Below are 18008 nucleotides of genomic sequence, written 5' to 3' on the forward strand. Positions count from 1 at the left end.
TCCGAGTTAGCTAACCTTACATTACATTAAGAAATCAGTGCAGTATAATTGTTGTAAATGAATATTTGTGATGATAGTATCTCAAAAATTAAACAAATTACAGTATTTTTTAGGGAGAGCCAATCCCTGTGGAGGGGCTCTGAAATCTTGAGTCTTTTAAAGGATGAGTTTGAATAAAGGTCAAAAGCCGTAGACATAAGTGACATATAATCTTAAATAAATGCTCAGATAACCGTGATATTTTTACAATACAAGGCCTGTGAATCAAATAGTATTTGCACGTCAAGTTGATGATCGTTCATCTTCCTATTATATGTCAAAAACCATTTAAACAGAATGACAGGTGAAACACAACAAGACATGACGGAACAAACCATTGTTTCCATTACAGAGAGATGAAGTTAAATGAGAGACGACTCCACCGTGCTGGTGTTGATGTTCGATCTGAGACTTGCTGCTTAAATTTCGTGGTTATTTCATTTACATTTTCGATTTATGACTTCCTCCTTGGACATTCAGCTTCTCCTGAAGAGGCGTCTCCTCTTACTTCAGGGGACCCCGTTTATGTGTCGCTGCACACGATGAACATGACATGCAAAGCCAAGACTAAAAAGTGCGCACGAAGCAGCATGAAGTTGAGGAACTTTTATTGCAGCAGTGATGTTGCACATGTTCCTCAAACATCTGGAGAAGAACTCACTGTTAAACCAATGTTACCTGCATTCATTTCACAAAAACTTGGTTTGAGATGTAGATTTCTTAACTCAGTGACTACCTAATTTTGCCTTTCAGTAGCTCCTCCTCAAAGATTATATTTCAGTTGTTTGTTTTTCTGCAAGTGGGTTTGGGTAAAAAAAAAAATTTCTCAAGTAGTAATGTGAAAAATACAGCCCCCGATACAAGGATGATCTATACCACTGATGCATTGTTGAAATATTTAATAGTTTGTGAGGAATATCGAGAGCGGTGTTCAAACATTTTCTCTTGGAGGCTACAACTGAAACTTGGCCATCAGATGTGTTCATCTTTTGTCTGCGTGCCACTGACTCACCAGTCTGTCTTAACTGAGCTAAACTGACTGAGCAAAGCGTTGCTCTACCACACACATTATTGTAAAAAATGATTAATAAATAAAGATCCTTTTTAGCCATCAAAAAAAGGGATTTATAGTGCTATTTTCAAAATATTTTTGATGTTTTTTTATTATTGATTATTATTATTTATCCAGCTGTCTTTATATAAACATCTGCTGGGTCAAATCCAATCTTATGACGGGAGTCGGTGCTTTCCAACTGCCCTACTGTAGTTACATGATGCATTTGATGCCCGCATTATGTAACCCTCTTACACTGATTGAAGATTGAAATACAAAATCACATCATGCTTTTTTCACGTGGATCTCGGGATTATTTTTATTAGTCTGCATGAAAGCTTAGATTTAAAAAAAAAAAACCTGATTAGAATTCTCATTATGCAACATCACTGCATGTGCAGGTCTGTGGCGGGAGCTTAGGATGCTGCCTTCAAGTTTTGCGGGTGTATTTTGCCAGAATTAGAATAAAGTAATAATGGTACTCCAAAGAATTTTCTTTTAAGGCAAGGATGTGAGCAAACATTGCTGTAAACGTGACTTCTGCCTGAAACGATTCACGTTTTGCAACAGGGCTCACAGAGTTGAATATGAAGGATGTGTTTTTCAGGAGGTTCCTGTCTGCAGTCTAATAGAAAATGATTTGTGAGTGAATGTGTGTTTTATGATCCCCTCAGCAGTGCTGCACTCTGTAGATTACATCTATTTGCAGCAGCTTCCTGTATTTCCTGTGTGTATTTGTGTATAAATATTGCATACAATGTTTTATTCTCTCAGTGCAAAGCCTTAATGTTTTAAAAGTGTGTGTGTGTGTGTGTGTGCTTGTGTATATATATATGTGTGATTGTGTGTGTGTGTGTGTGTGTGTGCGCACACGTGCGTGTGTATGTGTGAATGCCAATGTTTAGACTGGATGGAAGGGGGGGGCATAGTTAATCTTTCTCATTGGCTGAAATATTTTCTCTGGCAACTAGTGAACGTGATTCTGCCTGCAGAGGCACTGCAGTGTGTGCTGCAGCGAGAAGAGAGCGAATGCTAGAGAAAAGAGTGTGTGTGAGAGAGAGAGAGAGAGAGAGAGAGAAAGCAAGAGAGAGAGAGAGAGATGGGGGTGGGCAGGAAAAACAAGCCACATGCATAAGGAGTGAGCCAGAAGCACAGAGACGGAGAGGGAGAGAGTGTGTGCATGTGTGTGTGTGCATGTTTGTGTGAAAACACTGCGCATGTGTGATTGTGAGGTGCACTGCCTGGAGCAGACGGAGGAGGAGAAAGAGGAGTAATGAACGGTAGCTGAGACAAGAGAGAAGATAACGGCAGAGACGAGAGAGAGAGAAGAGAGAGAGAAGAGAGATACCTGAGGACCAGAGGAAAGAGACGAGAAGCAGGGAGGGAGAGACGAGGCAGCACCGACGCTCAGGTCACTGCACTGAATAAGCTGAATAAATTGACAGGCTCAGCAGGAGGGAGAGAACAAGAGGGATGGAGAAAGAAATACCAGAGGAAGACATTCAGCCGCAGCTCGGAAGAGAAGGAGCAAGAGTGGGAGAGTGAAGGACAAAGCAACCCAAGAGGAGAGAGGAGAGATGAGAGAGAGACAGAGCCCGACAACAGCAGCCAGAGACGTGATGCATCCACCTTGTAACAGCTTCCTCCATCTTACACCTCCTCCATCTTTTCCTCACGTCGCGGCTGCTTCTCGTCCATCCTGCTACCAGAGCCAGAGAGCATCCTCCCTCTGGTGAAACATCCCCTGAACAAAGAGATCCAGAGCTCTGGTTTATCTTCACGAGCGACGACAGCAACAATATCTCAGCAGAAGAAAACAAAAACAAGCAGGAGGCAGGAGATGAGAAAGCACTGGAACAAGACGAGTGCGCAGACACACAGGTGAGGATGAGAGAAAGGCTGTTTCATACTGGATGATACATGTTCTGTTGTACACGTATGTCCTGTATGTTCCACATCACCTTTAAATCATTTCTCTTTTCTAGCTCTCTTTAAATCTATAGGTGCTCTGTGCCTTTGTAAAGCTGAGAATTGCGTTGTTGTTGCATCATGGGCGTCCATTTTGCAGACACACAAACACACAGATGCATGAATGGAGATGCACATACAGACACACCTGCGCAGACATCAAGCTTAGAAAGTGTGAATGATGATGCGTGTGTCTGGCGGGTGTCACGTCTCCAGTGGTTATGACATTTGACAGACCTCTGCACAGACAGAGCGAAGGGTGCAGGAGGTGGAGGAGGGGAGCTGAGCGGAGGAACGGCCTGTTCTGTATCTGTCAGCAGCACTGAGGCATCTCAACATTGGCCATATATTGGCGCTGCAGTGAGAGCTCTGGCTACACTGTGCTGCTATTGCATAACCGTTGCTCCTGAACGCACCCCTCCTTCGTGTGAAGCACCACGCTAAAGCCTCTCCGTTTCTCACCTTTTGAAATATTTTGGCCATCTCTCCTCCCCTCTATCTCCTGAGCATCACAGCTTTTTTTTTTTGTTTTGTTTTTTGCTGTGCCTGAAAAATCAATCGCCTCAATAAATCAAGTTTTGAAGAGCTGGGCATTTTCAGAGCCTCATAAATCTTCAATGAGCTCTGTGTCAGGCATGATGGTTATTGCTTTTATATTTTCTGCCTGTGGGCAGCACTTCCATGTTGCTACACAGACGAGAACAAAGAGCACTTTGCTGTAATGAATTGCGAGGCAAAATGGCCGATGTCTGCTTTGAAAGGCAGCGGGAGGAATTATAAAAACAACACCTCCTCTCATACTCAACAAGCACTTTCCTCTCCAGCACAATGGACCACCATCATGGAGTCATCTATGAGATATCACTGCAGGTACAAGAAAAGATAACACTCTCGATGTGTTACGTAAGCATCTTGCTGCATTGAAAATATTCACATTTCCAGAGTAAATCTACAGATTTGTCCTCAAACCACACGAAGGTCAATGCACGTTACGTAATCAAAGCACCACATACTATCCCACACAGGCCGGACCATAGATATGATCGGGGGGTTTGCCAGCCAAGACATGAATGTGGACACACAGCTCAACATAGCTGAAATACCTGACTCTACACTGCTGGTATGTGCTGGAGTGTGTGTGTGTGTGTGGGGGGGGGGGGGGGGGGGGGCAAAGAGCACGGACTGCCCATATGAAATGACAGCTACGTGGATGGGTTGATAGAGACAGACAGGTTTTCATTGATACGAGAGGAGAGAAAGACAGAGAGAGAGAGAGGAGAGAGAGAGAGAAGCATGCAGGGAGTCAGACTGATGCGCATGATCTCTATGACTCATTCAGAACACACGCCCTTCTCCTGAGTTTCAATCACAGGTGGAATCAGGAGAATTTGGACAGAGATGTAAGATGAATGTGTGTGTGTGTGTGTGTGTGTGTGTGTGTGTGTGTGTGTGTGTGTGTGTGTGTGTGTGTGAAGACAAGGGGAGTGTGAGAAGATAGGAATGTTCTAGGCTGTTTTTCTCAGGTGTTTGTGGGGGGGCAGTTTAATCAGGAATGATCTCAACATGTCTAAAATTGTTTTCCTCAGTGGCTGTTTGTTTGTGCGTCCACTGGAATGTAAAGGGTGGTGCTGCGGTGGGTCATCCAAGGGTGAGAATGTTCTAAGTGTGTGTGACTTGATCGTGTATGTGTGTGTGTGTGTGTGTGTGTGTGTGTGTGTGCGCGCGTGCATCTGTTCACCGTTAAGAGACGGGCTGCTGAGATATCCTCACCTGACATCTCTGTGTTGTCCCCTCTTCCTCCTCTTGCTCAATGTGACGAGGTGAAATGCCTGCCGTCATTTCATTAGTGTGATAATTCTACTGCAGGGATCCGGCATTATGAACAAACACACACACACACACACACACACACACAAAGAGAATAACACACACATACACAATGTATAGGCTGTGGGAGATCTGCAGCAATTTGCAATGTGCTCCTACAGAGGTTAGGATGATGATGATGATGGTGATGAGCTCCTTACATAACAGGAGAGGGCTGTGTTGATGAGGAGGAGGCTGCGTCAAAGCTGGCCCGTCAGCAGACAGCCTGCATCACTTATCAGCTCTTTTCGTGGCTCTTTCACCAAATTAGAGGGTAATTTTAGCTGCTTCATCTCCCCCAGGCTCAAAGGCTTCTCATGGAGCCTGATTACTTTATCAGCTCCACCCCTGCTGCTATCAGACAGGTGCGTCTTCTCAAAACGGTAAAAGCGACACTTCACCCAAAAAAATTGCGATTTGCCTTTCAAGTACCCACAGTTAGATGTCTTGATCTGACTAAGATGTTTTATTTTCTATCTCATTACTTCTTGTTGACTTAAGAAGTCAGGAAACACCAACCGCATTTTTTAAAATTATTAACATGAAGTTAAATGGAGGCTAACAAGAGCAAAACTGTCCAAATCCAGTTTACAAACCGTCAAATGCTTCAGCGGGTATAATCCACGTCATCTTTATTCAGCAATGATCCACAAACACTTTCGTTTGAGCAAAAATCAATCAAAAATAGAAGATTTTTGGTTTACGCAAGCGTGAACAAGCTGAATGCACCAGCTTATCTGCCTTGTGCAATGAAATTCCACCTTTTAATGTGCACCAGGCAAAGTTATCAGTCCAGCTCTAGTTTATAGTTGCTACTCAGACCTAATGTCCAACGAAACCTAACTCTTGAAATTTTATAACGCATAACTGCATGTTCATTCTAATTTTTTTCATTCATTCTTATTTTTTCATTTATCCACTTATTTGTTTATTTAATTAATTTGGTTAAATCACACAAAGGATTTTACCCAGGTAAAATATTCTAAATGTGTCAAAATCTAAAAACAATGTGAATGATTGATAAACAATTAATTGAACGAGACCAGCTACCTCATTGGTAATTTCTTGGTCGGGGCCTTATTAAAGCTGAAAGCAATGTAATGGCCGAGGATGGTGAAGCCTGATCTTTTTTCCATTTATTTATTTTGCAGACTCATGCGTGCACTATGGTGCAAATATCTCGAGGTAGCACAAGAGAACGCAGTCTTTTATGTTACTGTACATCCGGTGAGGATCCTCTGATGTTTGTTGCATCGGGTGTATTTCCTGTAACCACTAGGTGGCACTATGACTTAGATTCAGTTACTAGATATCATCAGAGGCGGTACGGTGGTGCAGTGGTCAGCACTGTCACCTCACAACAAGAAGGTTCTGGGTTCGAGTCCCGGCTCCAGCACAGGATCTTTCTGTGTGGAGTCTGCATGTTCTCCCTGTTCCTGTGTGGGTTCTCTCTGGTACTCCAGCTTCCTCCCACAGTCCAAAGACATCAAGAGGGGACGAGGCTGATTGATACTCTAAATTGACTGTAGGTGTGACTGTGAGTGTGAATGGTTGTCTGTCTCTATGTGTTGGTCCTGCGACCTGTCAGGGGTGAACCCCGCCTCTCGCCCAAAAGCTGCTGGGATAGGCTCCAGCCCCCCGTGACCCTTAACCATGATAAGCGGAAGAAAATGGATGGATGTCATGAGTCCAGGACTCTCATCAATATTGTGGAATGTTAAAAACCTAACTAACTAAACCTCGCCTAAACTCTTGGTCTTGATACCACTTCTGAACACATTTGAAATGGATCTGGTCCACCCGCTTGCTTGAGGCATAAAAAAAACAACAACAACATGTACTTTCCTGTTGCCAGCAGGTGGCGCTATGACTAATCTGCCCCTACATTTCTACTCACCTTCTCCAGGTTTGAAAGCTATTGGCTTCATAGTTTTTGCATAATCCTGCTGACAAACGCCATAGAAAGCACGACCTGTTCAGAGACTGCATTCCTCCGTAAAGGCAACTTCAGAAAATCCCAATTTTAAAAATGGGGGAAAAAATCCTAAATGCAATTTTTTTCACCATGTTAAAGTGCTTCAGAATGTCACGCTTTCCTTCTTTAAAATAAAACTTTAAAAACAAAGATTTTATATCCACCATAATCATTACAGCATATTTTTCTGTAATGTTTTTCATAATTACTATTATGCCCTGATGTGAAATATTAATTTAATATGATAAAGGTTTTTGTTAATGTCTCTATCATAATCATACTTTATACATAGTGATTGCAGTTATTCACTCCATTGTCATGCATAAATATCTTTCAAAAAATAAGAAGCACCACTGTAAATATCATCAAATTATCACTACCAAGGTTCTCTGTTGTATATTTTCTAGTATTGCTGCTAACACTTAACATCATCAAATGCGTCTTTTCCTGTGCACGAGATTCAGAGAGAGACAGAAGCTATTTTTGGGGGAGAGTGTTGCAGCGCTGCAGAGCTGGAGGGACACATTTATTGAGATTGTGTATGATTCTGGCAAACAACTCTGAGTGTTTGCGGGGTCTGCAAATATGTAAACAGCTTCATGGGGAAAGGACGAAGGAGAGAAACAAATGCCTGCCAGCCCAATATGGCTGAGAGTTAAAGGGCTGAAGCACTTCCGCTGGTGATGTGCGTCTCTGTCGTTGTGTCTGCAGCAGAGGTTGGGAGCAGGAAACCAGTGAGAGGTGCATAGATAAACAAACCATAAATAGACTTCCAGACCAGCACCGTGTTCCCTCTCGTCTCTTTCTCTCTCATCTTCGCCATGTAGGTCACCTCCTCTGCTCAGTTTTTTTCTTCTATAATGAATCATCCCTGTCGACAGCACAGAATGAAGGATGTGTCATCCTGCCTCTTCTGCTGTCAGCAGCCATTGTTTTGCTTCAGCTAAAACTGTGCATCCACACACTTGTTCTTTTTGATAAACCCACACACGCACTGGAACCTGCACCCACACTTTAGAGTCCAACTGACGCAACGCAGATGACGACTTTGTGTTGACAGGAAACAGAAGGAGCAGGAGCACATCAGCGTCATCATTGACCAGACACACACACACAAACTATTTTCTATCCATCCATCCATTTTCTTCTGCTTATTCCTGTTAAGGGATGGGTGGATGGCTGGAGTCTATCCCAGCAGGTACAGGCGAGAGGCAGGGTTCACCCTGGACGGGTCACCAGGCCATCACAGGGCCAACACATAGAGACAGACAACCATTCACACTCACAGTCACACCTATGGTCAATTTAGAGTATCAATCAGCCTCGTCCTCTCTTGATGTCTTTGGGAGGAAGCTGGAGTACCAGAGAGAACCCACACAGGAACAGGGAGAACATGGAGACTCCACACAGAAAGATCCTGTGCTGGAGCCGGGACTCGAACCCGGAACCTTCTTGCTATGAGGCGACAGTGCTAACCACTGCACCGCCGTGCTGCCCTGACTTCCAAATCATGTTTGACTGAGCTAGCGTTAATGTTAGCTGTGCAAGCCTAGCCACTGGTGGTGCTCGCTGTCACCAGTCTGTTTCAGGGGGCACCGAACTTTAAAAAGCTCAGGAACCACTGGTCTACGTCATGTCAGTGAGGAGTGGAATAGCAGGGCTTTGATGAGAGCTGGATATTGTGACTGAAAGTCATTCAGAATCATAAAATAGTTTTCACTCTAGACACGACAGTCTGGACCGCAACAGTATCACTGTATAAACATGAGACATTTTTGAACTGCAAATGCTAAACTTCGCTTTACTGTTGCATTTTTTTGTGTGTCAAAGGATGTGGTTCCCTTTGCACCTTTGAAAAGATTAGGATCGTGTAAATGCAAACTGTGTTCATCCATATTCCCTGTATCTTGTCACATAATATGAACCAATAAAAAAACAACTGTGTTGAAGTACAATTATATGCGGCCCTGAAAAGGACTATAAGGTGTTCTTGGTCTAATCAGCAGTGGGTGTGTTGTGTTTAAGTTCACCATATATCTCTTTAATCCTCTTGACATGCTGAAAGCATTTAGTTAAATGAAAACTGTGCTGACTGTGCTATACCCCACAGCAAGTGGTAACATGATCATTATCTCACACCTGGATGAAGGCCAAAATGCAAAAACCAAAAAAACATTTTCTCCCCCCATCTGAGCCTTGCTGCTCTTGCCTGTCATCATCGTCAAACAGTGAGAGTTGCGTGAATAATATGGAACTAATATGGAGTGCAAAACAATAGCATGGGTCATTAAAGTCCCAATTATTCCGCGCATCACTTCGTGGGTGCTGGTGAAGGTTCCAGAGGTGTACAAGGACTCACTTTGACCCGCCGCTATAGGAGCCCTTTCACTGAGTTAATTACAAGTCCTGTTTGCTTCTTTGTTCTGCCTGCTGGCTGTACACTGTTGTCTTGTATTTCATGTTTTATGTTCCACTCTGCTGTCAGATGTATTAAGTGATTTTTCCAACAGTACAGTACAGGCTGTACAACGTGGTGAAAAGGAATTTTCCTCAGGGGACAATAGAGTGCAACCCGGAGGATGTATTTTTTCAAAAGGCAAACCTGATCTTTAGCATCAACATGAGTTTCCTTGACAAAAAAAACCTGGTGGATTTTTATTCAGAATTTTAGATCAGCAGCTAAAATGAGCTATGTGGCTGACAATCTTTTGTTCAGAATAATAATTTCCACAAATGAAGAGCACTTCACACTTGGTGCGACCCACACCATGGACATGAGTCACTGCCACTAGCTTCATGCTTCTTCTGCTTTTGGCGTCATGACGTTTGATATCAGGCGCAACCTGTTTTTGTTGTCTTTTTTAGCCAATTTTTGAAAACTGTAATTTTCAAAAGATGTAGAAAGCCTTCAGACCCATGACTTTGGTACTTATGGACATATTGGCAAAACAAACCAGCAACGTATCCTAAGCTGGTTTGAAACACAGACCTTACTTTCTCTGAAAACCTATTGATTTCAAGATGAGGGAAGTCCGTATTATTTCGACATTTTAGGACAACTTTTTGGTGCCATTCTAAAAGTCTAAATCATTTTAATTACATAAAATCAACTCTTTTCTTTTTACATAAGCCTGCATACTTTTCTAGAGGTAAAAAAAATCCCTGTGTATCTTTGTTCACCTTGCCTTGTATTCATGTGCATTTTAGAATCTTAAAGATAGGATGATTATCAGGACAGAGAATCTTGTATTTTAAGAATCCATTTTTTCTGTTTTCACAGGTAGATGGACCAAAGGAATTTTGATGGTGTTTTGTTAGTCTGAATCACTGAAAAGGGAGACAAGCACAGAGGCATACTTCAGATTATCACTCCTTCTATCCAGTTGGGAGGACTGTCTGAAAGTTAAAAAAAAAAAAACACTCAACTCCCACCTCTGAGGAATTCAGGAGCCTTGGAACGAAGGAGTCATTCCAACAGCTTTCTGGACCTTGATAGGACACCTCCCAAAAAAAGACCTCCGCCCAGCGTTCTTATCGACCAGCCGCCAAGGAAGTCACGCAGGGTCAAGTGGACCAAGAGCAAGGAGGCAGACTGGAGGTTATACTTTCTCTGTCACACATTTGAGTCACTGTGTAACAGGAAAACAGGAAGTCAGGCGAGGTATTAAGCAAGAATCTGCTAGGTTGAGCAGGCTAGAGTTTCCCTTGGCAGACCACTGGATATAAATTAAGACTGTTGGACTGTTCTAAAGTGCTTGCACACAGTTCTCCCTCTTTGTGAACACATCCCCACCGCACTGTACTTTATGTATATATAGGTGTGCATACGAGATTATTTATTTGGTGTTACCACTGATAACTTTTGTGCTAAAGTACCAACTGTCCTTGTGTGTGATTGTAAGTTTCTGCAGCTTGCTAACAGAGACTTCACATCAGCATAAGTGAGTTAAAAACTACCTTTAAGTAGTCAACACTGGTCAAATACTGTAAGCTGGACTGTTAAATCATCAGCTGTGCCACAATAAGGTGCTCTGGCTCAGCTCCTCCTTCTATCATCCCCTCATAAGGACTCAGGCTGACAGTAACATTCTCCAAGAGGAGTCATGGAGGGAACCGATCGTCCCCATGTCCCTTCAAATGGCTGACTCTATAAAAAGAGGCCAACCTTGTGTGTCAAGAGCTGATTAGAGCCACAGACCCTCTCTGTTCCACCTTCAAAACGTGCGAATGTCCTGCCTAAGACGTCAGCCCGTCACCATCCCAATGGACACCGTCAAGATCATCCAGTCAGAGAAGTTTCCCAGGGAGTGCCCCGTCCCCGTCACCCAGCCTCGCTATGCCCCACCACCCAGAGTGGCATGGGATGGCGGAGGCGAAGGTGAAATTATTGTCAACCAGGCCTGTAGTGACCTGACCCTGGACATAACAGGCTCTCCTCGGCCTATGGTTTCCCCCCCGGCCCCCATGACACGCAGGGAGCAGAGCTTCTTAGCGCAGCGCAAAACCAGTGCCAACGAGATATGCTACCACCAGTTCCACTACAAGATGGAGGACGTTATCGTCAATCAGTATGTGCTGCGCTCTTCCTCCACTTCTTCCTCCACTTCCTCCTCCTCATCCTCGGGACCCGTCATGCCCTGCGAGCCCCTGGATTGCCCCACCTGTGGCCACACCTACAACTTTGCAGGCAAGCGTCCTCGCATTCTCTCCTGCCTGCACTCGGTGTGTGAGGAATGCCTGCAGATCCTCTACGAGTCCTGTCCTAAGTACAAGTTCATCTCCTGCCCTACTTGCCGGCGCGAGACAGTGCTGTTCACTGACTATGGCCTGGCTGCTCTGGCCATCAACACCAGCATCTTGAGCCGCTTGCCCTCTGACCCCAATGGGCCTGTGCAGTGGGGCGGGGACGCCGACCGCAGCTGCTACCAGACTGTGCGTCAATACTGCCAGTCAGCCTGCACCTGCCAGATCGCCAATCCCTTGTCCTCCTGTGGCATCATGTAGGCAAGGTTGACACTGCAGGCATGACTCAACGCTGCTCCCCCAAACCTCTTTGAGTCTATAAGCTATCCCCTTTCAGCCAACCCCTCCCCTCACACACATAAATAAATCCCTCCACAGATGTTATCTCTATATATTTAATAGCACAGATGGATGCTGTGTGGGACTTATGGATGCTGGTGGTTCAATAAATAGTAAATAAATGTATTTTATGTATGGACAGGAATCCTATTCACCCTCTTGTTTGGTTGGATGTGTTTGTCATTGACATCTCTTTACATGGGAATGCCAGGGGTGGTCTATCCCCCCATCCCCCAAAGGTGAATAAAGATTAAATAAATGACAAAAGTCTCTCTGTGTGGCCCGCACTTGTTAGTGATTATGGCTGCAGTGTTTTAGTGCATAACAAATCCTCTGATTGTTTATCAGTTTAAACTTGATTTGATTTACTTGAATTTGAATGTCACAAGTGCTGGCTGCCCTCCCTCCCTCATAGCACCACTGCTAGTATTAGTGGATCACTGCAGGGCAAGGAAGCATGGCTTTTCTCCAAGGTCTCTCCGGATGTCTGAGTTGGTCACTCCGCCTCTAAAGCCCCATCCAGTCGCCCTACAGAGGAAACGCATCGGTATGTTCCATTCTTTCAGTCTCTATCCAAGAGTTACAGGTGGAGGTTGGAGTGTAACTCAGTACGTTAACTGACAGCTTTGCCGTCTTGCTCAGCTTCTTCTTAACCACAACAGCCGACAATCCCAGGAAGTATACCAGTAGAGCTGACTGGACAGCACTTTCATGACTTTTTTTTTCTTACAAATCTAAGACAATTTAGTTAGAATGCTACAAAGTATAAGTAAAAGTTAAAGAATGTCAGCACAAGTTACGGTGGAGTACTACTGGTCTTTGCTCAACATTTTTTGTTGCGCATTTGGAAATATCACATGAGAAAAAAATGTTGGTGGAAACAGCAAATTTGAGAAAGGCTGATGTTAAATGTGCTTGAGATGTGTTTTTTTCTTGCCTTTTCTGAAGAGTAAAGATGGAACCTCCCCCATTTCCAATCAGCTCCGACAAAGCAAATCTTTAACTCACGCCTGACCAGCATTTTCTGAAATTCGCCTGACATGAAAACATTACGAGAGTTACTCAAAGCTGACCAGTTGAAAATCAGCATTCCCATTGCAAATAATTAAAAACCTATGCAGAGCTCCAAAGGAAAACATTGATGCCTCGCCGACCAGTTTACCTCATGAACCCATGAACAAGACCCCTGACGCTCAAAGCTCAGCAGGTCAGCAAGTCCTTGTTTCTAACACCGGGGTCGAACAGCACACCCCACTGATCATGTGCTGCCTCCTATTTGAGTATGACATGTTGATGAGTTTTACAAATAGCAGGGACATTTTTCACAAGTTTTTGGTACATTTTTGTAAACATTTATCAATGAAAAGGCTAATTCACTTTCTACCTGAACAGATTGATGATCGACTGATTGATTGACAATCAATTCAGTCAACAAAGCACCTTCATTCCACTGCCTTCAAACGTCAGGGTAAACACCGTTGGCATGTATGTGTGTTTTTGGTAAGCTCATCTAGACTGAACAATGAGAGGGACTGAGGACGTTGTTGCCCGATGCATCCCGTTGTTTCATCAATGGACAGCATTTGCAGGTGAATGATTTTGAAACATGACAAAACATGATTTTATAATAGTTATCATTTATTGGGTAATATAGGGTAGAAAGCATATACCAGTATGCTTTAGCAGCCTGCAGCTTTAACAGCGGAACACACACACACACACACACATACACACACACACACACACACACACACATATATATGCATACATACATACATACATATATAATAAGCATATGCTTTGAAGTTCCTCTGATCAAGCTTTGTCTTTGTCTTTCTATGAATTATGAATTATATCGCAAACTCCCCATTTCACGGTGCAACAGAAACAGGCAGAGTTTTCCTGGTCCTCCTGAACAGATGGCTCAGCCGTAGTTGGGTGGAGTTTCTCTCAGATGACTGCATCTGTTGGCTGTATAAATAAAAAATGCTTCAATCAGAGGCGAGGGAAAGTATTGTTGAAAAGGGAGAAACAATTCAGAGGGTCACTTTCATGGAACAAGGACATGATATTCAAGAGGAACAGATGCACAGATGGAAGATGAACTCTGTGTGCAGTGAGCATCAGCGGGCTGACTGCCATGTTGGTGAAGCACACACGTACCCTCATCATGCATCAGAGTGATAATACTGCCCACTTAAGGTCATGATTGTAAAGAAAACGTCTCACCTCTGTGTACCCTTCGCTGGAGACTCCTGTCTTCTCAGAGACAGAATTCTTGACTTCCAGTTCTTCCTAGTTTTACTTGCCTCCTCCTTTTTACAAGAAGAAAGAATATCAAACTCTTTTTTTTTGATAAAATGATTATGAGATAATCAGGTGAATATAATAATGACACATTTTTTACTGTGATAATATTCTTTGGGTGGTATTTTGTCAGATACTTTGTTGGGTTTGTACTTCACCTGCTTGTTTTTGTTTTCCTCCCCTGGCACCTCGTCATCTGTACTCAGATGCTGCCCTCTGCAGTCTGCATCCAAATGTCCATTACCACACAAACATTAACTTTAGTATTATAGCTAAAGGCATGTAGAAAAGTACCAACTCATTTCCATGTCCGTCATTTGGATTAAAAAGGTCAGCTGAAAGAGGAAAGCAACAGAGGATTGTAACTTACGTGGATGCAGTTTTGCAAGTGTTGAGTCTGAAGCTGACCTCTGACGAAAATGTCCATAAGGATATTCTTTCCATAGCTGGGGATCACTGGCAATGTGCCCTACCCCGTCACTTTCAAGTCTTTGGCAAGAAGAAAAATCTCCCTCAGAGGCTTTCAAGTCCCGCTGACAGGTGTTGGAAGCCTTAAAGATAGTTATTAATGAGAGTGTAGTATTTATAAAACCTCCAATCATTTTGACAAGTACTTAACTATCTTTCAAATTTGCCACACAGAACTGTCGTCAGCTACTCACCTGTACGTCTTGTCGTTCCTGCAGGGAATCTGTCTCCAGCTGCAAAGCCTGGCTGTGCATCTGTTGCCGGGCAAATTCCTCTAACATTTGGCACACCTGCTCCAAGTAACAGAGGCCAGGACTTAATCCCATCATGTCTTCCTTTCCAAGGTCCTGCACACATCATTCAGCAAGGGAAAGGTTACCCCATAGGGTACTTATTGACAGTGTCTGCAAGATTAGTTCACCTTATTTTCTTCCATGACTCCTTGGCACCCTTTAAAAAGGAAGGGAAACACAGCACAAACCTATTCAATCAGTTGCTTTTAATTTGGTTCTGTTACAGCATCTTGAAGCGTACCTGCAAAATTTCATGTGCTCATTAGCGTGATAGCATGCTAACTCGCCACAATTATCCAGTTCCAATATGGCACCAACTGAATTGCTTCAATAATATTGAAAGATACATATCATTAAATATCAAACGTTAATACCAAGAGAGTAAATCTTAAAGCCGCATGTATGTTTTATGTTTTTTAAACTGCTGAGTGGAAAAACAACAGCATAAGAGCACACGCTAAGAACTGAAACAGACAAAATAAGATGAATCACAATTTGTTAAACTGAATTATATTTTCATGCTAGTAAACTGCTTTGAGTGTGTGAGCTGGCAAGGAGCTCAAAAGTATACATAAAATTAGAAACATAGCCCTAATGCTAAATGCAGTAGGCAATTTTTGCATCAAAAGTGCTGGCTCTGTAAGTGGTTTTTTTTTTTAAATTTTTTACCAAAGTTAATTATTTTATAATGTGAATAAACATACATTTTAGAAGCTGAAGTGAACAAATTCATTTCATGTTATAGATAAATCCATTATCAATTAATTATTTCAGCATCAAGTAAACCAAAACGCATGATTAGATATTAGCAATGCATCACTATAACATCAAAAAAACGGTATATCGTTTAAAAGCTTGACATTTGACGATAAATTATTAATGTTGTCAAACAGTTTTGTCTCTTTTCCTGTCACTCATGACAGTATAATTATATATAATTAGGCACCATAAATGTAATGTGATTATGTCTATTTGGATTCATCAAAGCCTTTGATGAATTGGATTGTTTCCTCTTGCCTGCAATTTTTTTTTGGGGGGGGGGGGGGTAAATATAGTTAACACCATGTGTGTTACACGTCTTGAAAATGTTACAGACGCTCCCTCGTGTCTCCATTCACTTCTCTCATATGCATGGGTGTAAAGTCAACTGGGAAAACTGGTTTACAATCCTTTGCACTGCTATGACTTATGACAGGTCACAGGATATCCAGCATGAGTAATGAGATGCCTATCTTTGAATAAAAGAATAACCTAGTGAATACATGTTGCAACCTTTTATTTGTAGTTAAAGCAGGCGCCACCCTTTCATTGAGCTCTCTCTCTCTCTCTCTCTCTCTCTCTCTCTCTCTCTCTCTCTCTTTCTCTCTCTCATTTACAACTTTTGCAAGACTCTACAAGTTACTGTGAAACTGGTGTAATCCTGAAGCTGGTCCCAAATTAGCACAACCTGTTAGACTTTTCACAAGAAATACACAGAAATCTCACTCAGAGGAAGGAAATCTCCAGCATTTCAAGATAGAATGCTGAATTCTTATTGAGTTTGTTGTTGTGTCTCACCTCTGATCCTGTCGGAACTCTCTGTGAGTCATAGTTCAATGACAGTGGCCGTTTCTTCATTTCTGACATCTGCCTTGTTAGCATTGATGGGTGGATTGTCCTCCTTGGGCCAAAACTCTCTGACCTCTGACCTCTCAGTAAGCTCCATGTGTGTCGATTTGGTTGGGAAGATGTTTGAAGACGCCTCTTAGCCACCCGGTCAAAGGCCTCCGGGTTGTCTAGTCGTTTAGAGTCTGTCCTCTGGAGGGTTTCCTCCAATTTTTGGTGCAAATCTGCCCCTTGTCCCTGAGCTCTGGGGGGACAGACGTGTGAGGAGGAAGGCACAGGAGAAAACAGCAAATGACGTTCAAATGCCATGGATGTAGGGAGTCCTTCGCCCTCTCTCTCTGCTGTAAATAGTTCTGTATTATCTGTCAACACCAAGCAGGAGGTAGCATTAAAAGATGTATCACTACTAGCTGTCTCCACTCCAGAGTCCACTGATTCTGTACGCAGGTTCGCCCCCGTGTCAGGAGCCGTAGGCGAGTCCTCTGAGTCATTTCTAAGCCACTCCGAGTTAGAGCAAGGACTCTGCTCTGCCACCCAAGCCTCCATAAGATTTCCAAAACTCCTGTAAAGGTTCATCTCAATCTTGCTGTTAAATTACAACTGCTGTGAGAAAATGAAGAAGGACGCCGGCTTAGACAGCCCCCAGTCGTTAGCTGAGGTGAGCTGGTGATGTAGAATTCAAAACATCCCCTTTGATCCGCCCCTGCTGCTTCACCACGCCTCTCTCCCTGCCGCCAGAGTACAAAGCTGCGTGTTGATACCTGCTCCTTCCTGTCACTAAGACCTAGAAAGGAGTGACTCGACTGCATGTTTGAAAAGTTCTGAGACACGACCAAACCAAGTCATGACATAGTTGCATAGGTTTAACCTGGCTTCTCTGGTTGTGTGGATAAAGTAACACATAACAAACTTAAGTAATTAAGTGGTGTTTTAATGTACTTTTGTGGGGTATAAACACAGAGTGAAGAGAAAGAACTGCCCAATAAAAAGTTCCCCACGGGTGGAGTTGCACACAAAATTCACCCCCGTGACCTACAAGTCAAATATACAGCTTAAGTATGTGTTTGTGTGTGTGTGTGTGTGTGTGTGTGTGTGTGTGTGTGTGTGTGTGTGTGTGTGTGTATACAAAACTGTAAGAATTGGGTGAAACACTAATCACCATTTCGTCACTTCAGCAAGATATATCTGAGACAGTAGGAATGTGTAGAATGGACATTCCTGCGCGCTGATATGATCTACATTCCCGGGTGAATACTGACAGTACAGCAGATCAAACACTGCAGCCGATCGGCAGCCACGGAGAGACAGAGGCAGCTACCTGGTCGTCACCCTAATGACTGTCAGCTCTGAC

At 43.2% G+C, this 18008-nt stretch overlaps 2 protein-coding genes across 2 annotated transcripts; one reads left to right on the forward strand and one right to left on the reverse strand.

Moving 5' to 3' along the window:
• Nucleotides 1–2174: 2174 nt before the first annotated feature.
• Nucleotides 2175–12253, forward strand: rnf208 (ring finger protein 208). Its single transcript, XM_086187630.1, has 2 exons — nt 2175–2974; nt 10183–12253. The coding sequence occupies exon 2, from the start codon at nt 11130–11132 to the stop codon at nt 11904–11906; it is 777 nt and encodes a 258-aa protein (XP_086043756.1). The 5' UTR covers nt 2175–2974; nt 10183–11129; the 3' UTR covers nt 11907–12253.
• Nucleotides 12254–13623: 1370 nt separating this feature from the next.
• On the reverse strand, nt 13624–17326 carry LOC147244086 (uncharacterized). Its single transcript, XM_086187629.1, has 6 exons — nt 16610–17326; nt 14954–15106; nt 14662–14842; nt 14450–14514; nt 14214–14299; nt 13624–13955 (listed from the first exon to the last, which is right to left on the reverse strand). The coding sequence occupies exons 1-6, from the start codon at nt 17231–17233 to the stop codon at nt 13856–13858; spliced, it is 1209 nt and encodes a 402-aa protein (XP_086043755.1). The 5' UTR covers nt 17234–17326; the 3' UTR covers nt 13624–13855.
• Nucleotides 17327–18008: the final 682 nt, after the last annotated feature.

The sequence above is a fragment of the Aulostomus chinensis genome, chromosome 19, assembly GCF_037954235.1.
Source record: "Aulostomus chinensis isolate RoL2024-O1b breed Wild chromosome 19, RoL_Achi_v1.0, whole genome shotgun sequence".
Lineage (NCBI taxonomy): Eukaryota > Metazoa > Chordata > Actinopteri > Syngnathiformes > Aulostomidae > Aulostomus > Aulostomus chinensis.